Raw genomic sequence first — 24,550 nt, 5'->3', positions numbered from 1 at the left:
TGATTGCTTGTTGGTGTTGAAATTTGGAGTATAGCCAACAAAAAGAGCCCTAATCTAAGTCATAAGACATTCATTCAAGGCACAGTGCTCTTGCTCAATAAACTGTGACCTTGAAAGTCTTTTTTAAAAAGTTTTGTTTATTTGTTATTGGAGTATAGTTGCTTTACAATGTTGTATTAGTTTTTATTGTACAGCAAAGTGAATCACATTTAGGTCACCATAAAGCATTGAGTAGGTTGAGCAAGTGTTAATAACTTGTTTCACCAGGTGGCATCTAAGTTTAGAATCCTATTATTATTAAAAAGAAGTGTAGGTAATGGGAGATTTGACGTTTAGAAGAAACGAAGTCTGCATATTGTCAAAAAACCTATTAAAGAGGGAAATTTGGCAGCTAAAGGGAAGTTATTCCCCTTTTGAGAAGTGCTAGCAACCAAGAGGTCTTTTCTAACTGCTATCAGAAAATACCTCTGTCCAGTAGGAGAGCATGGAATTTTCAGGACCCAGGTATGGGCAGTGGACTGGTGATGGAAATTACTAGTTCAATCTTCATTATTGAGGCTTACTGAGTAAGAACGTGGTTTTTCTGGAAGCATGTTCGGAAGTGTGGGAACCTATGACTTGAATTTTTTGCTGGCAAAACAAAGTAAAATCATTTTCAGTTTAACATGAGAAATAATATTTCGGTTAGAATCAGTAGAAAGGAGCAAAACATGCATAATTTAACAGTGAAAACTAAAAAAAGTTATTTTGAATTGTAATTTTAAAATTTATAGCTAAACTGGATTATTTCTCATGTCCTTGTCCCTAGCAATGAACTCTCATTTTGAAGACATGTTTTGGGGTAGGAGCTATTAGTTTTCTTTTTTACCAATGCGGACATTGTGCTTCCCAAGGGAGAAGGAAATGGCAACGCACTCCAGTGTTCTTGCCTGGAGAATCCCAGGGATGGGGGAGACTGGTGGGCTGCCATCTATGGGGTCGCACAGAGTCGGACACGACTGAAGTGACTTAGCAGCAGCAGCAGCAGCAGCAGCGCTTCCCAACAGCCACTGCATACAAAGAAGACTCAAATGTTGTAAAAAGTTTGGCAAATAGAGCCACCTTTTCTGTCAATGCAGCTCAGGTATAAGGAATAGTTATAGTTTTTAATGATGAAAAAAACATCTTGTTTCAATATCCTATGTATAAAGAAACCAAGGTACCAAGAAGCTAAGTCTCATACCTCGTTAATGTTAGAACTGAGACTCAAACCCTGGTTCTTCTATGCTCCATCACACTGTTAGATGCTGGAAGAGACTACCATAGAAGCTGCTCAATTAATGTTTGCTGCTGAATAATAATGACTCTGATGATGAATTATTTTCATAATTTTTATTCATGGGAGCTGGTTTAAATCAGTGATTCTCATGGAGGAGGGAAGGTGGGAGTCATGTGTAGTTTGAAAACAAAACTTTGCTTTACTGCTTTGGTTTGTTTTCAGTGATGATATTTACTTTATTTTGAATTTCAAATTATGTTTGAAGACAGCACGAGACTTTTATGTTTACTGAGGACAATTGTACCTGTAAAGTGACTCATGTGTTAGCTTCTTTCAGGATTTTGCTTCTGTGAATAAAATTTATTTTCACTTGCTCTTCCTTTTAGTTAAAAATGAAACTAAAAATGGGTGATTTAGACGTTAATCAGTTTCCTTTTGGATACTCCAGATACAAAGAAATTGCAGGTGGAAGCAACCTATCAACTATAGTCTATCAACTGATGAATGGATAAACAAATGTGGTATATTTATACAATGGAATATCACTCAGTCATAAAAAGGAGTGAAACACTTACATATGTTACAACATGGCTGAACTCTGAAGACATTGTGCCAAGTGAAAGAAGCCAGACACAAAAGGACATCTGTTGTATGATTCTAGTTGGATGAAACATCTGCTGCTGCTGCTAAGTCGCTTCGGTCGTGTCCAACTCTGTGCGACCCCATAGACAGAAGCCCACCATTCCTTGGTCCCTGGGATTATCCAGGCAAGAACACTGGAGTGGGTTGCCATTTCCTTCTCCAATGCATGAAAGTGAAAAGGGAAAGTGAAGTCGCTCAGTCGTGGCCGACTCTTCGCGACCCCATGGACTGCAGCCTACCAGGCTCCTCCATCCATGGGATTTTCCAGGCAAGAGTAATAGGCAAATTCAGAGAGATAGAAACTAGACAAGTGGGAACTCCCACCAAAGCTTGTGGGAAGGGGGAATGAGGATTGACTGCTAATGGGTATGGACTTAATTTCTGAGTGATGGGCATGTTACAAAACTAGGTAGTAGTGATATTTGCAAAACATTGTAATATACTAAACACCACTGAATTGTACACTGTAAAATGGTGAGTTTTATCCATATTTTACAATTAAAAAGAAGAACGAGGATTGCATCAGTGACACTTTATCAACCCTTTTCATGTGTTTATGGTTTGTGAATAGGACTAGGTGTTGGGATGAAAGGGAAACCATCTTGTTTGCAATTAATGGCTTCTGTAGGTCCCCAAAATATATACATAAAATATATTAGTGTTTTATCATGATGCTGCTGCTGCTAAGTCGCTTCAGTCTTTTTTTTTATCATAGATTATATTTAACTTGTACAAATATATAAATTATGTTATATAAATTATATAAATATATAAATAATATATTCTACAAAAAATATTTGTAGAATATATTACTGTGTGTGCTTAGTCACTCAGTTGTGTCTGACTCTTTGCAACTCTGGGCTGCAGCCTGCCAGGCTCCTCTATCCATAGGGATTATCCAGGCAAGAATACTAGAATGGGTTGCCATGCCCTCCTCCAGGGGGTCTTCCCAACCCAGGGATCGAACCCAGGCCTCCCACATTGCAGGGGGAGTCTTTAACTGACTGAGCCACCAGGGAATACTGGGGTGGGTAGCCTATCCATTCTCCAGAGAATCTTCCTGACCCACAAATTGAACTGGGGTCTCCTGCCTTGCAGGTAGAGAAAGAATCCAGCTGAGCTACCAGGGAAGCCAGAAGTATATATAACCTATGCAGGGGCTGCCCAGGTGGAGCAATGCAAGAGGTTCAAGAGATGTGAGTTCAATCCTTGGGCTGGGAAGATCCTCTGGGGTAGGAAATGGCAACCCACTCCAGTATTCTTACCTGAAAAATTCCATGGACAGAGATGCCTGGTGGCCTACATTCCATGGGGTCACAAAGGGATAGATACAACTGAGCAACTGAGCACATAGACACATTTTAATACATGGATTATATGTACTTCTATAATTATATATATTTTAGAGGTTGGGGTAGAAGGTCAGGGCTTATGCATGTCATCAGAACCTGACCATGCTGGCACCCTGATCTTGGACTTCCAGCCTCCAGACTGTGAGAAATAAATGTATGTTGTTTATAAGCCACTCTGTTAGTTATAGTATTTTGTTATAGCAACTCCAACTGACTAATACACTAAGTTTGCTTCTGCTGGTCAGCTCTAAAGTGGTTTAGAAATGAATTTGTTTTCTCATCTCCTCCCCATAGATTTCTCAATATAATAATTTTCTAGGGGATATCTTAATCGTTTGGGGAATTTTGCTTACTGTTTTTGTTTACATTCATAACAAAAATTTCTGGAAAAATGTAAAATATAGAAACTACTATACTATGCAATAGTGATTTATTACTATGTAATAAACAACTACATTTAGACTGATCATAAAAGTAAAAACCAACACAAATACCCTCATTTTCTAAAGAAATATATCTTTATTGACTTTTTCCATTTTCTTACAAAGCAGTTAAAATCTCATTCTTGAACTTGCATGCTGTTCAATGTAACGGTGGCTGTCTCCTTATGAGACTGTCAGTGGAGCTGTGGTAAGTTTCCTTAAGCACCACAGAAGACAATCATTGCGTGGTCCCACTTTTCCAGAAAAGAATCCAAGTTTCACCAGAAAGAGTATGCTTAGCTCTCTTGAAGAAGACCAGTTTAGTGGATTAATGTCTAATTTACATACAGTAAGAAAGACAACCTTTGAATCTTTACAGATTAAATGCCCACTTTATACCATGGTGTAATTGTTTGAATTATTTATGAGTGTACAGTATATAGATGTAGATGAACTAGATATGTCTATAAATAAAATAGTGCTTTAAGATAACAATATTCTTTGGCTGATTTAAATGCCTACAGTGGATTCTTTAAAAACACTAAAATGAAAATGGCCCCACTATTATTGTCAATCTTAACACTGAACTAGTGCGGAAGGTTCCTATACTGTTGACTGTCAGCATCTCCAGGTCCACTATATATTCTCTTGGTCCTGAGAGCGACTTCACCAGCACAAGCATTGCACTTACAGGACTTGTTTGCTAAAATGAAAGAAAAATGAGGGAGTGAGAGAATAATTTTTCCTCTATTGGAGTTTTTATTATTTGTGAATACACTTCCTTATAAGAATTAGGGGAAGAATTCTGAGGTAGGATTAAAGTCACTACTTAGTCCATTCTGGGTTATAATCCTTCTTGAATCTTGTCTCTTGCCCACACAGTCATTAGTTTCAGATATAGGGACATGCTTTTTTGATAGTTCTTTGTTTTCTTTCATCTCTCTGTGTTAAATTGTCTCTTCATTTTTATTGAGTAGTTATATCAATAAGAGACTGCAGTTCAAGTGAGAATGACTCATAGAGACTGCAGTTTATGTGAGAATCTGATATTTTTTTGACTGATAAAAAAGTTGTCACCTTTCACTTCTCACCATTGTGGATCTGTTTATATTCTAATAGGTAAAGAGATATGTAAATAGTTTTAATAGAATGTGGAAAATGCTAAGATATGCGGGGATATGCAGGGTTACATGAAGATACATAGAGGCATATGTATGTGTATGTGTTAGTTGCTCAGTCGTGTCTGACTCCTTGTGACCCCATGGGCTGCAGCCTGATAGGCTCCTCTGTCCATGGAATTTTTCAGGCAAGAATACTGGAGTGGGTTGCTGTTCCCTTCTCTAGGGGATCTTCCAGACCCAGGGATTAAACTCAGGTCTCCTGCACTGCAGGCAGATTCTTTACCATTTCAGCCACCAGGGAAGTCCATATAGAGGTGTATACACACAGGGAAAAAGAGAGGGACTCTGAAGCATTAAGGGAAGGCCTTTGATTGCCTGAGGACAGTCACCCAGAATAATTGGGAGTTTTGTAAAGAAGGATGTTCTGGAGAAGTGGATGCAGTTTCATTTTAATGGACAATATCATGGGCACTGGAGACTCCAGAGAGATCAGTTTGGACAGGCAGGCAGGTAGATGTGTGGATCTGGATGCCAAGAGGAGGGCAGGGATAGAAACAATGGATTAGGACTTTCGCTGTCACTTCAACTGTGTGTGTGCTAAGTTGCTTCAGTCATGTTCGACTCTTTGTGACCCTATGGACTGTAGCCTGCCAGACTCTTCTGTCCGTGGGATTCTCCAGGCAAGAACACTGGCATGGGTTGCCATGCCCTCCTCCAGGGGGGTCTTCCTGACCCAGGGATGGAACCTGAGTCTCTTATGTCTCTTGCACTGGCAGGTGGGTTCTTTAATACTAGCACCACCTGGGGAGCCCAGTCACTTCAACAGATGGACATTAAACCAAGGGAGAAAATGTATGATAATACATGATACATGATAATACTGGGTCTGGGAGAGGCCAACATTTAAGGACGGGCAGAAGAGAAGCCATTGAAAGAAGCTGAGAAGAAATAGATAATTAAGTAGAAAACAGATGAACAGCAAGAAGCGCCCAATAAAGCAGGGGAGGATGAGGGTGACTAGGATGAAAAATGCCTCTGGATATAGCAGTATGGATGCTGTTGGTGGCTTTTTTACCAGAGCAATTTCAGTAAGGTAGTGCGAATAGAAGGCGGAAGAGCAGGAAGTGAGAAAGTAGAGACTGTGATTACAGACTATGCTTTAAGAACCTTGGCTAGGAAGGGAGAACAGAGAGAGGAGGCAACATCTAGAGGGAAAACAAGTTGGATATGTAGGAGGTATATTAGAATTTAATAGGGTAAGTTCCCAAAGGAAATGGAATGAAGAATACAGGAGTGAGTTGGCCTTGATGGATAGAAATGAAAAGAGTTTGTCTTTGGAAAATTCAAGCAAGAAGGATAGAAAGGAGACACATGGAGTTAAATTTGCAAGGGATAGGATGTTAAGTTCAAATAATTCATGACTGTTGGTTTCAGTGGTTTCAGAAGAGTAGGAGGTGAGTTCACCTACTGAAAATGAATGGTGACTACTCCATGGACATGAATTTGAGCAAGCTCCAGGAGTTAGTACTGGACCAGGAAACCTGGTGTGCTGCAGTCCATGGTGTTGCAAAGAGTCAGACATGACTGAGCAACTGATCTGAAGTACTTAAAGAGTATGGGGACATTTGCGATCAGTGACTGAAAAGAAGGAACAAAAGAAAGTAATAGGATTGTTGAGCATATTGAGGACACATCTGAAGACTTAAAATATTACCAATCTGTGCTGACAAGGTGGGTATGAAAATAGATATGGATTATGCGATTGATCTAGGGTTGCTGGACAGGGAGTGGAAGTGCTGATCACAGTAGTTCAAGGGTCCATTAGGAAATTGATAGGCTATAAGAAAATGGGGGGTGAAGGGTCAGAGGACTAACAGAACTTTGAGGGTAAAGTGAGGGCATGAAAGAGAAGGAGAATCAGTCCCTGAGGGGATCACTGGAGACTAAGATTCCAGTGTGGAACTGTTCTGCATGATAAAAGTGTCCATCACGTGGCTATGGGATGGTGGCAGAGTGACATGAAGCTGAAGTTCACGGGGGATGACATGGCCAGAGATTTGTAGGCTAAGGTCCTGGATGACTATAATAGTGCCCAATTCTGAGTGATCTCACTTATTCCCTACACACACGCCCCGAGTGAGCTCATCCATAGCCATGGCTTCAAGTATGACATATCTGCCAGTGACTTTAAAGTCTATACTATGAATTCCAAGCTCACATATCCAATACCCTACTCAGATTTACTTGGAAGTCTCAAGGCAACCAGTACTCCATATGTCCAAACTGAACTCCTTGGCTTCCTCTCCACACTAACTCCTTCTTCCTTATCTCAGTAAATGGCCCCATCATCTATTGTTGCTCAAGACAGAAACTTGGAGGTTATCCATGATGTTTCATTCTCCTTCACCTTCCCATAAAAAACAGCTTACAAAGTCATGTAGTTCTTCGTATATCATCATTAATCTGTCCACTTCTTTTGGACACACTGCTACTACCCTAGTCCCCCATCTTTTGAATTAATGGTCTCTCCATTTCCATTTTTGCTCCACTTCAATCCAGGCTCTACAGAGTAGCCAGGGTTGTTTTTATTTTTATTTTTTTAATGAAAATATGATAGCAACTCCTCTTCTTGAAACCCTTAGTATGGTTTGTCATGCATTATGTGATATAGGCCCTGCTCATCTCTCCAGGCTTCTCTCAAATCACTCTGCCTATAGCACCTGGAGTTGTAGATCAACTTGTCTGCTTTTTATTGCTTCCATTTGCTAGTCTCTAACTGCTAGTCTTCAGTTTAAATCTACTTCCAGGAAGCTCCCAGACCACCACTACCTTGGTTAGGGTTGACATGTAGTGTACTCATGAGGAATTTGCCATGTTCAATTGAAACATTCAGCACACTTGTGAACATTTGTTCAATGTCTTGACCATAAGACCCACTGGGGCCAAAACTGGTTTGGTTTTATTCACTGCTCTATCTCTAGAACCTAGCATGGTACTTGCCTCTTATAGGTAACAGTGATACCTTGAAGGTGTTGACTGAATTAATTCATTCATTTAAAAATATTTTTGAGCACTTGCAAAATGCCAGGTACCATTCATTCTATGTGCTGTGCATGGAAAAGTGAACAGATAGATAATGTTTCTTCTCATTGCCCTCACATTATAGTAGGTGACATTGACAAATAAATATTATGGAAGGTGGTGCTAAGGGTTATGAAGAAAAATAAGTCTCAGTAAGGGAGGAAAGATATTGGTTGGTGTGGGTGAAGGATGGTATTCTACCTTCAATTTCACGTATTACTTCTTTTTAATGTGTTCACTTTTCTAAGGAAGAAGATTTTCTCAGTATTCTTCCAAAAGGAATATAAATAAAATCCTATATCCCTCAGATTCTTTCAAGGATAAGGTCCAGTCTTATGCTTCTCAAGAAATTGTCTTTAACTCCTAATTCTTTGATGTCTTGGGCCATGGAATTAAACATAGTTAAACACTGCTGCTGTTTTCGTAGATGTTAACTATGCCACAAAGTAATATTTAAAGCTCTTTGATATAAGGAACTGTATATTACTTACACTTAGCATGGAACTGAGCATATAATAAGTGTTTAATTAATGCCTGCTGATTGTAAATGTCCTCTGCACAAGTGGAATTTCAATAAAGACATTTTGTAGGATTTTATACAACTACTTTTTGAATTATGTGATAAGAAGTAGTCTTGAAATATCTTTTTATTTTAAATGCTTCTTTTTGTTTTTCAAATAGTAGTATTTAACTCTGGGATTATAAAAATTGACAATGTTTTATACCATTCATTAAAAGGGCTTTTACTTGAGAAAAATACTGTATTTATGATAAGTGCACTGATATGAATCATAAAACTTTAATAATGCCATGTTTATTAAAAAATATGCAGGAACTTTGCATAACTATTTGTTGAAACTCCTAGGAAATTTTTTTCTTCAATTATACCTAAGAGTCCCAAGTGGAAAATTATTTTTAAATGAACCTATTTTGTTGCCATGAGTTATAAATAATGTGATTTCTTTTGGCTAAAATTATTAAATTGATATTATCTGAACTGTGTGAAGTTTCTTTAAAGTAAATTTCTTATGAATATCTATTATATCTCAAATTTAAAGCATCAAATGTTAAAGAAGTTTATTTTTAGTTATTAGAAAAAAGAATAGTAACAGATTGTATTTGGGTTGGGTTTTTCTCTTCAGAAGTTGGTCATGAGAAATTAATCATTTTTAATTTACTGGCAAAGAAACAGAATCACATAATTCTAGAGCTGGAAGGGAACTTAATATATCAAAGAACAGGATAAATGTGTAAACATTAAAAATCTGTAAACTTTACCACAAGGATGAATTTCCCAATTTACTTTTCATATTCTCAAAATGAAATATTGACCTTAAAATCTGATTAAAAATGAAGAGTGCCCAAAGGAGTTTTGAGAAAATTGTAACTGGATGAATAACATCCTTAACATGAAACAGTTACCGTAACTCTGCAAATTGGTTGGTGTGGTGCCATCATTTTCACATGAAGTGGTGAGCCATATTTAAAATGTCAGAATTTTAACCTAAAATGAACTTGCTAAGATTTTGCAGGGGGACTAGAAGACTGAAGCATTGGAGTCAGGAAGATCTGCTGGGAAACCTTTGGAGGGATTAGAGAGGTGCTAAGAGCCAGTTTAAAGGAACAGAGTCAGGGACATGAGGAAGCAAAGATAACACAGGGGACATTGTGAAGAGAGAAATGGCAGAATTCAGAGATAGATTTCGTATAGGCAATGAAAGAAAAGGAAAACATAAAGGTGACCTCACACTGTCTTCCTGGAAATTTGCAAGAATGGTACAACTTACTGGTTGTATACATGGTAAAAGGGTGGGAGGTTGGGGTCACTTCTCAGATACTTCTGGGTCTTAGTTTTGGTGCAAATCTTGTGAATGTAGCAATAAGGAATTTAGGGTTTTTGAAAAGTTCTGTAAGAATTAGTTTTTCTATGTACAATTAAATAGCTATCACTGATTTGTAGTATCTATTTTGTGTGTGTGTGTGTGTGTGTGTGTGTGTGTGTGTGTGTGCAGGCAGGCTTGTATTTTGGTGATCACATATAACTCTGTTAGAGTCTGTAATTTTTATCTGAGTGACTTTAGAGAAGCTATTTCATCTCCCTGGGTCTCACTTTTCTGTAAAATATGGAGATAAATATTAATCTTACTAAGTATCAATATTACTAAGAGGATTATGAGATAATACATACAGGAAGGCCTTACACAATGCCTGCACATTAAAACTTTTTAAATGTTGGCTTTCTTTCCAAGTGAATTACTATCAAACAACAACAAACTTGAACCAAGTTTGCTAAGGTTGCCCTCAGGATACTTACTCTTAGGTAGAACTCTCCGTTTTCATTTCCAGATTTAATCCGAAAAGTGTTGATAGTGTTGGCATAAATGGTTGTGGCCTGTATTTGGAAGATGTCTGATGGTACAGACCTATCAGATCGAATGCTCATGTATTTGTAGACGATGGATTGAGGAAGTTCTCGGCACATTGCATTTGAGACTGGGCAAACACATCGGCTGCAGAGACAAAAGTATTCACTGTTAGGCTTGGTAAAATCAGAAGATTCTCAGTTTCAAAAGTTCTGGTTTTTCTTACTTCTCTGATGTTAGAACATAGGGATCTTGACAAGGATTTCGTGGGTAACAACGGAAGCCGCCATGATAATTCCAACACATTTCATCTTCCCGACATTCATTTGTGGTCTCACACTCATTTATATCTGTAGAGATGCAGAGTCAAAGAGTTTACTGATATAAGTAAATTGTCTAAGTGGCAGATGCCAGTTTGCCACCAGAAAGAACTATATCTGGACTGTTTAATTTGATTTTAGACCTAAAATTTGGTGGGACCTGAATTCATTGCATTTAATTCAGAACAGATATAGTGAAACCATTCTCAACTGATTAATATGTGTCATTTCATTGTATTTTATCAAGCATCTATTATTCATCTGTTGAATTAAAAGCCAAATGCTAGGCCATTGACTTTGCTTAAATAAAAGTGAAAGACACCACTTCTTGGGGGATTAGAGAACGCTGAAGGAAGGAGGAGCCCTCTCAACTTGGCCTAGAAAAGGTGGTGGTTAGATAGGATTTTTATCATGGGAGTGGGGAGGGCCTTCCAGGGTGAGAAAGCAGCAAACAAAAACTCTGGAGATGGAAGTTTATCGTCAGGCTCAGGAGCTTGAAGAGAGGGAAAAGCTAGAATGTGGTTTCAGTAAGTTGTAACATGCTGCTGGATAGTGGGTGCTCTGGGAGTGGGTTACACTGTCCTTAAGAAGCTGTTTACAGGAAAAGAAATAAAGCTATGAAGCATTCCAGCATGTGAAAGTGAAAGTCACTCGGTCGTGCCTGACTCTTTGCAACCCCATGGACTATACAATCCATGGAATTCTCTAGGCCAGAATACTGGAGTGGGTAGCCATTCCCTTCTCCAGGGGATCTCCCCAACTCAGGGATTGAACCCAGGTCTCCCACATTGTGGGCAGATTCTTTACCAGCTGAGCCACCAGGGAAGCCCAAGAATACTGGAGTGGGTAGCGTATCCCTTCTCCAGCAGATCTTCTCGAATTGGAAATCTAACTGGGGTCTCCTGCATTGCAGGCAGCTGAACTACCAGGGAAGCCCATAGAATGTGGCTATTTAAAGATCATGGGGAAGAAGAGGAATTAAGGAAAAGGCAGTCAGCAGTGAGAAGCAACCCAGGAAAACGCAGTTCAAGGAGGTCAGAAGAAAAGAGAGTCTCAGGAAGGAGGGTTGTGGAAAGGTCAGGCTGGACAAAGACTTAAGTTTAGACATGGGAATCAAGAGTTCCCAGATAACATCTGCGAGAATTTTCTCCAGAGAACCATTACATTTACAACAATGACAAAAATTATATTACTATGCATAACCTTATGTGTGCCTCCCTTTACATTTGAATAGTGATAAGATTTTATCCGATATAAGTCTTTTCTGAATCATTCCTTCCACATAATCAGATATTTTCATTCATTAATTTACTTATTCCATAAATAATTTACTGAATTCTTGTTAACAAGGCAGTCATGGCCTAGTTGCTGGGATGTGATCTCTTTCTTCCCTCTGAATTCTTATATCTCATTTTTGCTCTTTTGGGGCCTTTATTGGTTTCTGTTTTGCATTATTGAAATCTGCATGTTTGTTTCAATCCTATTAGCTTGTAAACTCCTGGAGGGTAAGCGCCATTGTGCACATCTTTTTATCCCTTTATCACATAGCATGAATGCACTGGAGGCACCTGGATTTTAGCAAATATTAAACTGAATGTGAGAGTTGGACTGAAAGCTGAGCACCAAAGAATTGATGCTTTAGAACTGTGGTGTTGGTGAAGACTCTTAAGAGTCCTTTGGACTGCAAAGAGATCCAACCAGTCCATCCTAAAGGAGATCAGTCCTGGGTGTTCACTGGAAGGATTGATGTTGAAGCTGAAACTCCAATATTTTGGCCACCTGATGTGAAGAGCTGACTCATTTGAAAAGACCCTGATGCTGGGAAAGATTGAGGGCGGGAGGAGAAGGGGATGACAGAGGATGAGATGATTGGATGGCATCACTGACTCAATGGACATGAATTTGGGTAAACTCAGGGAGTTGGTGATGGACAGGGAGGCCTGGCATGCTGTGGCTCATGGGGTTGCCAAGAGTTGGACACGAATGAATGACTGAACTGACTGAAACTGAACTAAGTTGCACCGACTCAATGGACATGAATTTGGGTAAACTCAGGGAGTTGGTGATGGACAGGGAGGCCTGGCATGCTGCAGCTCATGGGGTTGCCAAGAGTTGGACATGACTGAATGACTGAACTGAACTAAGTTGCTCTTCAGACAACATGCGGAGATAGTGAGAAAGTTATCTCTATTTGGCATGAAGGAAAAACAAGTAAGGGTTAAGTGGCTGACTCAAGTGTATACAGATAGTGACAGGCATCTTTCTACCACAAGGTACTGCATCCTCTAAATGAGAATAATTCCATTCTTTGTCTTTGGAGAAAAAAATTTTTTTTTTAGTTTCCAAACTGGCAAGAGCTCTCTGGAACCCAAGAGGAGACTGGAAAAGCCATGCAGTTTCCAAGAGTCAGTTACAAAAAGTATCTCTTTTGGACTAGCTGTGGCTAAAGAAAGACCTTAGATTCCTCAGAAGAAATCACAGCTGACTTGTCCTTTCAATATTTTTTACTTTTTTGAAAAATAAAGATGCTGTTTAGCTACAGGACTGGTTTGTTATATGGAGTTCAAAAGTGGCAAAAGGAAACTTTATGTAATAATTTCATTTATTACTTCCAGTAATTTACAGCCTAGCATAATCAGCTCCTTAATCATTTTGGAGGGTTTTTCAGAAATGATTAATAGTATTAAAATATTTCATGAGTGTGTCTGTGTATCTGAGTATTCTCTCTCTGTTTCTCTTCCTCACCACTGTCCCTTTCCCCTTCCCACACCAACCAGCACATACACAGAGAATTTTCATTTTTGCAAGACTGTGGAAATGAGAACAGTTATTTCATCCCTCAAATAAACTTTTTAGGGGAAGGTGAGAATTGAAACTCTTTTGGTATTAATTTAACCTGTGGACTGTTGGGAAGGGATGCTTTCAGTTGGGTAAACCAATCATTTTATACCTTAAAAGAATGGTCTCTTTCACAAAAAATGTTTTAGTTTAACAAATATTCTTCAAGATATAACACTGATGAATCCCTTATTTGCATTTCACCTTTCATCCTAACAGATATAAATGTTTCCATAAAGTAGGCAGGTAACTGAATGTTAACTTGTCTTTTGCAGGGTATCAAGTCTATTTATGATTAGAAAAACACATAGATATTTGTTTGAAGGGCTCCAGAGAAATTGGTTAGGATAACCCTCTGGCTAACATTTTCCTACATGTAATATTCATGTTAAAAGTCTCAATTAGAGTTCAGAAAATAAAACCTCTGGAATGCAACGTTTTTCCACAATTAACATTACAGAGTCTCTAGTAACCTTGAAAGGGTTAGAAAGATGTTACTTGTGTAATGAACTACATTCTGATTATGCTCGTGTTTTGTGGTTAGATTCTAGTTGAATAATCACATGCATGCTATAAAGCATCAGGTAATAGATGTTCCTGTGAGTTAATATTTCCCTGCAAAATCATGATGCAGACTCAGAATCCTGTCTCCTTTCCGAGATATTTTCTTTTCTTAACAAAATTTTACTGTCCTTCTAGGAAAAGATTTGCTACTGGTAATTAATATTTCTAGGTAAATTTCATAAAAACACCTTGAATTTTCCAGGCTTTATAGTTTATAGTTTTTCTGTGTATTATTCCGTTTCATTCCCTCAACTCCCTTTTTCAAATGAGAAAGTTCAGGCTCAGAGAAGTCTGATAGTTTGTTAAAATTGTATAGATAGAATGTCATATAGCTGGGTCTACAACAGATTTTGTGTCTTCAAATTCAGTCATTTTTTTCACTTATTTATATAAACGTGTGTTTGTACCAATTTATCCAGGATTTTCAAATCTCTCAGAGAAATTCTGAAATCATCCTATGTAGGGAGCTGTATCTTTTCTACCTATATGTCACTATGAAGATCACCTGAATATTTACTTTAAAACTGGATTTAAAGAGATTAGCTATTTTTGGATTAATAGTTTTTTTTTTTAACTGAAGAATTCAGGCACATTTAATACACATGATGCTGACTTTGTCAACACTTATTACTATCCAGTTTATAATCCTAGCGCTTTAGAGTATTGAGATCTTTTTGAGGTACACCTAACCACACATTAAGCTTATGTTCTATACTGAAATTCATGGCAAAATATTTTCATAATTGAATAATTTTTGCTGGATGATTAGAAGATGTATATCATAGGAATTATGTAGGCTATTTAGAAGGCATATTAATATTAAAATTATTTCTATTTTAAGAAAAAATAATTACTTTAAATTTCAAAGAAAGATAACAGTGAATATCCTTTTTATGAGGTGTGCATGTCTCATGATCAACAGGGGAAAAAATAGCTCAAATTGTAAAAAACGAGAGTCTGTGGTAGAGATTCCAATACTTCCTCCCTGCTTTTCTTGGTTAAAACTTAACAGATCTGAAAACAATAAACTTACCCTGACATGTTCTACCTCTTACCACTTGGTATCCTTGGGGGCACATACATGAGAATTTCCCAGGTTCATTGACACACTGATATTGACACAAGTAGCTCGAGGTTCTGCATTCATCAATGTCTGTTGAACCAGACAAAAGCAACACCATAGAGTTGAATACGTACATGTCATTATTTCGGTATTTTTTTTTAAAACATTGCAATCTCTGAAACAGAAATGTAATACTTTATAAGAGGCTCAAATGCAAGTTCTAACAATATCAGCTTATTTCTCATGGAACTTCACAGAGCAGAGAATTTTCTTACCATCAGTTTTACTCAATTACTGCTGACACTTTGGCAAATCCTGGAACTAACCATCCTAGCTGAGCAGACTGAAAGAAGTGGTTTGTGGTTGATGATCCTCGTGTTGTGCTTGGCAGACCCACCCTTGATGCAGATTCATATTTGCCTTCTCAGAAATTGGGTGGCTCTGCTTCCAAGTTCATCTGAGTTTTGAACTCCAAGTTCCATCCCTATGCTAGCTTCTAGAGGTTGATGTCCTGGCAGAAGGCTTTGCATTTCTCAATGGTGCTGTTCTTATAGTTTACTCAGAAGGGCAGAGGCAGCCGTCCAGGGCCAGCCCCTTTTGGTTTTGAGCACAGTGGCATGATGGGAGGCCTCTCTGTGTAGGGTGTGATCTTTGTGGCCCCAAGTAAAGCTGGGACAGTTTGTGAGGAAGTCAAGAGCGTGAAGTGTCAATGGCATCCCTCAGGATGTCTTAGGCCATTTGAAGTACACAGTGGAGCGAGCATGTGCAGTGGACTCTGATTGTGATCCCTCTAGTTAAATGGCCCTCTTCCTGATCATGTGGAGAGTGAAACGAAAGCACCTTAAGAAATGTGCCCTGAGCACGCAGTGGCAGGGATGCCTAGAGGCCAGATCTTTTGGTTTCTATTCTAGTGTTCCTGACATGCAATCAGCTACTTTTGAACTTAAATATGCCACTAGTCCCCTGGAATTTTCATTAGACACAGAATTTGATTCAGTAGGTCCGGGCTGGGGCGTGAGAGTCTACAATTTCACAGGCCCCTAGGAGGTGCCAGTTCTGCTGGCCCATCTTTGCTAATTATCAGATCCAGCCTACACCTAGTATTTCAATTATTTTTTCTTCTTTCTTTTGATAACATACTAAAAAGACAGTATCATAAGTGAACTAAGTTAGTTAACTGGATTTTAGAACATAATAAAAATTTGCTTTCTTAAACAGGTATATACTCGGATAAAGCAACAGCAAAGACAGGAACTGTACTATTACTACCAATTATTTGGATAATATTTTACCTTCACAGTTGAGTCTGTCACTGCTTAACTCATATCCTTGATTGCACTGACAGATGAATGAACCAAGAATGTTGTAGCATTGCTGAGCACATTGATTGCTGGCATCACATTCATTTATATCTGAAAGGCAAGGTCATACACACTTATATATTTATGTCTTTAAATATAGTCTTGCTCTTTTGTACCTATGTCATCTGATGATAAGTGAGTAATTCCCTAACTGGATTCTTTGCCTTGCAGAAGCTCACTGGAGAACATCCATTCAGGTCTCATATTTATTGGAACAACTTCAAACATCTGTCATGTACTTTCAGAAATACCAGAATATTTTTTTTCCTGGGAATGACAGTTAGTTTGGTGTTTGATGAATCTTTCCAAAAGAATTTAATGATTCTAATAAATAAACATTCCAATATCTATTTTCTTTTATTGTTAAAATGCAAAATGCCAAGTCTATAAATAATTGATATAAGACACATACTGATACGGTCTCTCAGCATGCTGTAGTGAAGATTTATTTGTGCTATTTATTACTTTTTAAATGGGTCCTGTTAAATTCCATTACAATTATAACATAAGCCTTTGAGACCCATACAGAGTTTTGCAATGCTCTAAGGCACTGAAAATATTGTGAAAAGGCATTTTTCCTGCACTAGATTTTTTCCATGTCATGCCAATCTTAAAATTGTGTGCCGTGACATTGCATTCTGAAAGGGTAGAAGAAGCATGTGAAAATCAGATGCACTCTCAGCAGAAAGTTTATGTATCTGAACTTGTAGTAACCCTTTTGGCACCTTCAGTGTTTGTATCACACACTGTTGACTAACTGGTGTGTGTATATCAATTGATCTACAGTTAAAACTTTTTTTTGATACTGTCACAGAGGAGAACTAAAACCAAAGTTAAAATTTTTTTCCATTTACATCTTGATGTGTTTTTAAAAACCAGATTGGTTACTGTCTTTTCAGCTATGGGGAAGTTGATGGGAACCATGAATATAGAAAACTGGAGATACTGCTGGGAAGACAGAAATTGGTTGGCTGTTTCCAGAAGACTTACCTACACAGGTATAGTTGTTTGCTGCCAACTGAAACCCAGGATTGCACTGGCAATAAAATGATCCTGGTGTGTTCACACATCTTTGGTGGCAATATGGAGGGATGGTGCATTCGTCTACATCTAGGTTATTAAGCACACACGCAAAGAGAACCAAATTACCGACTATCCAAATTACTATCATTGATCTGTTTAATCTCAAGTTCTCAGCAGAGCATTATCTAGAAAACCTGGAGACCTCATTTTAAAAGTAATTATTTTTCTTTTTTAAAAACTGGGGTATCTGTGCTTTAAATATACTTTTGTATGCTCTCTGTAGCTAATGAAATGTTAAGAACAAAGATTTCATAAACCTGGCTGGATGGTTGAGACTTAAAGAGGGAAAAGTAATTAAGACTATTTCACATATAAGTGAGAATGTGAGGCTGGGAATATAAAAGCTTATTTATAATTAAAGAAGTAGAAAAGAACTACGGAAGAATTGAGGTATAGTATAAAACTAAGAAAGGAGGCTGTTGCTTAGTGGGTGACGTTGGTGAAGTCACTCAAATGTTCAGTAGTTCATTTTTTCTTCCGTATAAATGTAGACAGTAATGCTTGCTATGTGTATCTTATGAAGTTTCTGTGAGAATCAAGTGAAAGAATGCTGTGGAAGGAATGGAATACTAAACAAGTTACTTTTTGAGAGTGCCCTTCTGACACACTGATCAAGTGTTCCAGCCTGTGTCCTTCTCATATAAATATTTCCAACTATAAAATGCTCAATTGAGAACTTGCAGAATAGAATTAATATTTTAGAAGCATAATAAAATTTCATTAATTTACAACTGTACACTTTGTGACAACTCAAATATGGCATGTGTAATTTAAAATAATAATTATATACTTTCAATGCAATGATACTATCTTACAGGAAAAATGAAAACAAAACATAACTTTATGCTGAACTCTTCTGGTATTTTAATAACTACAAGTGTGGGAGGCAGTGTGCTTAAGTAGGTAGTGTACCACGAGGTAACCTGAGTTTAATTCTTTGTTCTGGCATTTACTAGCTTGGTCTTAACCTCTCAGAACTTCCACTTCCTCTTTTGTGAGTAATAATACAACAATGTGGTAGGGTTGTTGGGAGGATAACATGAGATGATACAGGCGAACTTCCTTGCACAAAATAGGTAAAAACAAATGGAAGCTATTATGAATAGGCTGCAAATATATGTGATTTAACTTGAATATTAAATAAACAATAACAATGTTCACATAGCTTCCCTCCTAATTAGCTGTCTGGTCAGATGTCATGTCAGGGAGGCCATTTCTGTCCATCCATATAAAATAACTTCTGCTCCACTTACCCCTAGTCCTGCTTTATATTTCTTTGTAGCCAGTGACACTCCCTGCCATTGTGTTATGTGTTTATTTGCTTCTTGTCTGTCTTCTTCACTATAATGCATGGCAAATAATATCCATTTTCTCCCCTTGAGGTAGAGATAAAGTATTTTTTGTCTGTTGTGTGCTTAATACCTAGAATAGGGTCTGGCACGGTAGGTGCTCAATAAACATTAGTTGAATGAATGGAAAGTTCATACTAATTAACAGCTGTTGTGGCACAGTTCTTCCTAGTACCTAGTATCATAGCCAGGTGACAATATCAATAGCTAAGTTATGTAATTGGTACTTTCTAATAGCTCCACGAGGGCTATGCTTCTGTAAAACTGTTTGTTTACCACAGTGGTCCAGCACCTGGCACACAGTAAGCCCTCAATAAATATTTGATGAATAAATGGTGCATGTCTTTTTAACAAGTAAACATTCATTGAACCTTTGTTATTTGTTAGCATTGTGGTTGGCAATGTAGGTTTATACTGCTAAACATATGATGATGATCATATGTATATTCTACTCCATCTTATATGGAAAACAGGCATGAAAACAAATTATTGTATGGAATTATAAGATTAAAAATAGAGAAGTGTACAAGAGATAGAGGGAGCACCATTCCATGTGACTTGCTGACCACTGCTGGTCTATTTGGACCAGTCCACAATGAATAAATATAGAAATTGGAAGCATGTGTTTAGGAAGAGCAATTTGGTGTTACTGCAACATTCCTATTGTACTCTGCAGAAGTACTGATCTATAACAGGCTAGAAATTTACAAAAAGAATCCATCAAAGTTTGAGAATTACTGGCATAGAGGAGGGAGTGACTATATTTGGGGAGATATGGAACACTTCCCAGAGGAAGTGACTTTGACCTGGAATTTAAGATTTGAATAGGAGTTTGTCAGAAGTGCATGTCTGGTACTGAAAGCTTATAAAGAGGTAGCAAAGTGTGACACTGTGTGATGTACAGGGGAACTATAACTCGTGGGACAAAGCTAAAGTATAATTGTTTTGGCAGGAAAAGGGTGTTGTTACAACAGAGTTGGGCGAGGATAAGATGGGGAAGACCTTATATGCTGCTGAGGAATGCAATGCTGATTCTGGGAGTGAGGGGAACAGCAGGGAAGTCACATGATTAGATCTGAATTTAAGGACATCTCCTACCATCTTATAAAGAGCTCTAACCATATGGTCCATTTGCTTTGATTCTTCCCATAGTAGGCTGGGTTTGTTCTTTTTCTATACTTATTATACCCTCAGTTGTTTATTTTCCTGTTACAACGGGCAAAACTTTGGTGCCTATGACTTTTTCTAAACAATTTTCTCCTAAATCACAGCTTCAGTCACTGCAAATTCCTGGTCCTTCATCAGAGACTGGACTAACTAGCCCCAGCACCTAGCAGAGCCTAATGGCAGAGAGAGCAGGGCCAGGGCCTATGAGAGTTCAGAGTGGACACCCTGACACCAACAGCTTACATTCATCGGTGAAAACTGAATGTGGCGTTGCCTGTCCCTAGACATTTTTATCCTCTGTTCCTAAGAGAAAATAAGAACTCTTCATTGATTTAATGGTACAAGGAAGTATGTAAGTCAGTGGACGAAGGGAGTCAATTACAGAGTTTCATCCTAGTGCTGGGCCTCAACATTGCACCCAGAACACTTGAGTTGACTTCTTATTTGCCAGCCTCCCCATATGTGTTCTTCCAGTCATTCAAAATGCTTGCACTGAGCATCTCCTTGGCTGGCAGACTTCAGGGACTGGGGAGACAACAATGACACAAACCAGACCTGGCCCCTGCCCTCAGAGAGCTCAACTAGAGCTCTCAAGGAGGGCTCATGTGTTGCGGTTCTAGTACTGGAGCCACTTGTAACATAAAGAATGTTTAGTACAAGTCTGTGAACTCATTACATAATGATGGCACACAACTATTCAACCCAGGACCAGGCACCATTCTAAGCATTCCTGCACATGAGCTCTTGAGATAGGGGCTGGTTTTATTTCCACAGTGCAAAGGAAAGAAGTGAGACACAGAGGATTTAAGTAACTCAAAGTGAGTTAGGGATGGAGCTGGGATTTGAACCTTACTATTCGCTCTATAGAGCTTCCCAGGTGACTCAGTGGTAAAGAATCCACCTGCCAATAAAGGAGATGCAAGAGATTCAGGTTCCATCCCTGTGTTGGGAAGATCCCCTGGAGTAGGAAATGGCAACCAGCTCTAGTATTCCTGCTTGGAAAATTCCATGGACAGAGGAGCCTGGTGGGCTACAGTCTGCGGGGCCACAAAGAGTGTGACATGACTGAGTGACTGAGCATACACACAGCACACATTTGCTCTGTAAGCTATGTTACACTAAAACCTAGTGAATGAAGCCCATAGCATCAGTGTTTTAGAGCTAGGACACCAAATAACGAATTTAAATGATTTTCCTCTTTGCTTTTGTGGTCTCACTCATACCCTAAATTTCTGTTTTTGCTTAGTCTAAGACATAACTGACACTTTGATATCCAGAATATGCTTAACCTATAAAGTTGGTTTTTTCTCATTAATATGGAAAATGGGTTGGTAGTCAACGAAAGAATAAGCATTATCATTCTGCAAATAAAGATGAGTGCTTTGATTTGAAGGCCTGAGTATTAAACAATTAAGATGCTCCAGACAGGATTTGGCTCACTGCACTGTTGTACTTACCTACACACTGCTCTCCTCGCTTCTGATACCCAGGAGGGCATTGACAGGCGAAGGAACCTCGTAAATTGATGCACACTTGATCCGCTCTACAGTTGTGTGTCCCTGCAGTGCATTCATCTATGTCTGATAAAGACACGCAGCACAGAGAGAGTTTGAGTCGACTGTGGAGATGTTGGTATTTCCTCCATCTTTTTTGCCATACTTTTCTTAAAGAAACCAAGTTTTCACTCTATTCTTAAAACATTACTCTGTAATACTGTTTTATTGGAAATGCTTAAAATGATAAATTATTTCAAATGTTCAGAAAGTAATTTCATAGATGCCACTGTATATCACTTATTAATAGATTTAACAAATGCTAACATTCTGCCATGCATGCTTCAGTTCACTTTGTTTTGTTAAGAAATAAAACATTGGAGGTGTGACCAAAGCTTTACTTCTTCTCATCCCTTTATTCATCCATCTACTACCATCCTGGTAGGCGTGAATCCTTCCTTGAGATTTTTTTTATACTTTCATTGAACATATATGCACCCATTACCATATATGGTATTATTTTGGGTGTTTAAAAATGTTAAATTGTATGATACTTGCTTTTCCACTCAATATATCACATTTGAAATAATTTCTAGTGACCAATCTCTAAAAATCTGCCTAATACCTAGGTAAAAATAAAGCTTTAATATTATGCATTGCTTGTTGCTGTTTTTTTTTTTTTCATAAACTTTAGCATAACATGGATGAATAAACTTTTCATTGCAGATTTCAAAATAAAAGGGATTAAATTTAATCATATTTCTCTAGGGGAGATAGGCTGGTATAGTTTAAAATACATATTTTACCAAAGCATTTCACATCTTGGAATAATTTACTAAATGTACCTTAAGGAGTAGATAGATTTAGTTCTAGAAAAGTAAAAAAAATGTTCAGTTTGAGATCAACATGTATATGCATGGCAGAATCCCTTCACTGTTTACCTGAAACTACCACAACATTGTTAATCGGCCCTACCCCAATACAAAATAAAACCTTTAAAGTCTGGGGAAAAATATGATGTGGATTTGTGTGTGTGCACTCATATTGGAATAACTTATAAGTGAAATTTAGTTCTGAACTTTTCCACATCACCTTTGCATTCATTTGAATCTCATATTTATGAGGTTAAATAGCACAGTGAAAAGATTATGAAATATTGGCATTCTTCAACAACTGAAGACTCTAAGCTTCTTTCAAAAATATCTAAAATTTGTAATTCCTAGATGACAGATTTTACATAAAAACTGAGAGAGGTTTTGGGGTATCTGAATCATCACTGTGGTAGACCCATGGAAGTGCTTTGGAGGAAATAGTGGGCCAAAAATCAGTACTGAAAATGAACCATCAGTAGTTAGAATTTATTCCTAAATCCTGCCTTCCCTTTAAGAGGCTCAGAGAGTAGCCCTGGGTGTGTTGCCTTTCATCTTCCTTTATTTTCAAGCATAATTGCTGCACTTACACTACCCAGCATATTAATGTAGGAAGCTCAGGTTATAAGAGAGTTGTCCTCAGATATCGGCTTTGGTTAGCTGGGTGTGGAAAAGACAAGAGGGATTCTTTCCAAGAGAAAGAGGGAGGGAAGATAAAGAATCCCCGAGGGGTGCCTGGCTGTTTATTGGATAATAACCTATAAAAGCATCTACTTACATAATTCTTATTATACGGGTTTAAAGTTCTGGCAAAATTTTTGTTATTATTTTTGTCTGTTTTGACAATTTTTATTGCTATTTTTAAATCAGTGATTACAACTCTGTCCTTTCTAGGTACTATGCAAAGGTACAGCAATCTTTCTTTGAGATTATCTGCTTTTTTGTGTGTGTCTTTTATTATTTTCTCATATGCACTTGATGAAAACATGTCTACTGGGGTTTCTTCAGAGCTTTATGACTCGCTAATACAGAAATGACAGCAGAATTCCTATTGTTTTATGTCAAGAACATTTGCCAGCATTTGCAGTGATAACAGCCCTGAGAGATACAGCAATGTGAGATTCAGATGTGGCAAGTTTCCTCAGTACATGCTGGCGGAAGATCAAGGGCTTGGGTTGGCTGCTACATTTTCTAAAGGAGGCCTCACCAGTGACTGTGGCTTTTCTTTCTGAGACATCCCTTTGCAAACTGCCTCCACCCCATAGCATTCCTGATGTGATTTCCTTCCTATTCTTTTTTTTTTTTTTTTTGTCTTTCAGTTCTCTTTGATAAATAGGCTAACATTTCCAGTGGAATTAATATATCATTAAATAGGTTTCGTACATAAAAGTCATGCTCCCTGGACTAGTTCTTTTTTAAGAGCCAGGTTTGTTTACCTTCTAAGAAGGATAATTTAATAAAAGTATTAGGTGAATTAAAGTAATTTAATTTTAAAAAAACCCAAAAAGCAAATAAAATGCCACCATCTCTACTGCCACTATATTCCTTTCTCTGTCAATAACAAACAAAACTGAAACAGGGTTTACCTCACGTAGGATTGACTGGTGATATTTTTAATATACTTTCTATTTACCTGGATTCACTTTTAGTTTTAATTCTTTCAGATGGGAAATCTCCCTGAAATTCAATAAAACACAATTGCATGAAATCCCCTTCAAGAAATTATTCCAAAGGAGTTGAAGGGATGCTTCATCTTATACCTTGAGCTGCCATCTGCTAGTAAATGAACAGACTACATTTTCATTTATGGCTTTTCTGACTCGAGTTTAGAATATTTATCTCCTTTGCTCTTTGCAAGTTATGTAATGCTGAAATTATGTGTAGATAGACTAGATTTCTCTGAACTATCTTCAATAAGACTGTAAATTTGTTGGTTTATTTAAATAACATGGTTTTATTAATTTGAAAGTTGTTCTTTGAGATCCTGTTATTGTTTATCTACACATCTATACAAAATCATGCAAAAATAATTTTACATTGTTATACTCTTTTATGATTATCTTTTCTACTGGTATGCATCTAAAATATACTACTATGCTAGAAACTCAAAGCAGAATATCCATCTCTGTGCAGATGCACCAGCAGACCTAGCTTTCCCAGATATGTTTATAAAAGTCCTCTGTGGTGGGAATACCTTACTGGCA

At 37.8% G+C, this 24,550-nt stretch overlaps 1 protein-coding gene across 8 annotated transcripts in view; it reads right to left on the bottom strand.

Moving 5' to 3' along the window:
• Window positions 1–3,751: 3,751 nt before the first annotated feature.
• EFEMP1 (EGF containing fibulin extracellular matrix protein 1) overlaps window positions 3,752–24,550 on the bottom strand; it is a 70,475-nt gene continuing 49,676 nt past the window's right edge. For 4 of the 8 annotated variants that reach the window (XM_069583282.1, XM_069583290.1, XM_069583284.1 and 1 more), the window contains exons 5-11: window positions 21,442–21,564; window positions 17,376–17,495; window positions 16,317–16,436; window positions 14,995–15,114; window positions 10,466–10,589; window positions 10,191–10,386; window positions 3,752–4,377 (exon numbers count right to left, since the gene is read on the bottom strand). In XM_069583282.1, coding sequence (XP_069439383.1) covers window positions 4,216–4,377; window positions 10,191–10,386; window positions 10,466–10,589; window positions 14,995–15,114; window positions 16,317–16,436; window positions 17,376–17,495; window positions 21,442–21,564 — 965 coding nt within the window. In that variant the 3' untranslated portion in view covers window positions 3,752–4,215. The remainder of the gene's footprint in view (window positions 4,378–10,190; window positions 10,387–10,465; window positions 10,590–14,994; window positions 15,115–16,316; window positions 16,437–17,375; window positions 17,496–21,441; window positions 21,565–24,550) is intronic. The other 4 variants (XM_069583285.1, XM_069583286.1, XM_069583288.1 and 1 more) reach the window with 1 other exon arrangement.

This window comes from Ovis canadensis, chromosome 3, assembly GCF_042477335.2.
Source record: "Ovis canadensis isolate MfBH-ARS-UI-01 breed Bighorn chromosome 3, ARS-UI_OviCan_v2, whole genome shotgun sequence".
Taxonomy (NCBI): Eukaryota; Metazoa; Chordata; class Mammalia; order Artiodactyla; family Bovidae; genus Ovis; species Ovis canadensis.
The sequence above is the reverse complement of the archived record's forward strand: the minus strand, read 5'-3'. Positions and strand labels throughout refer to the sequence as shown.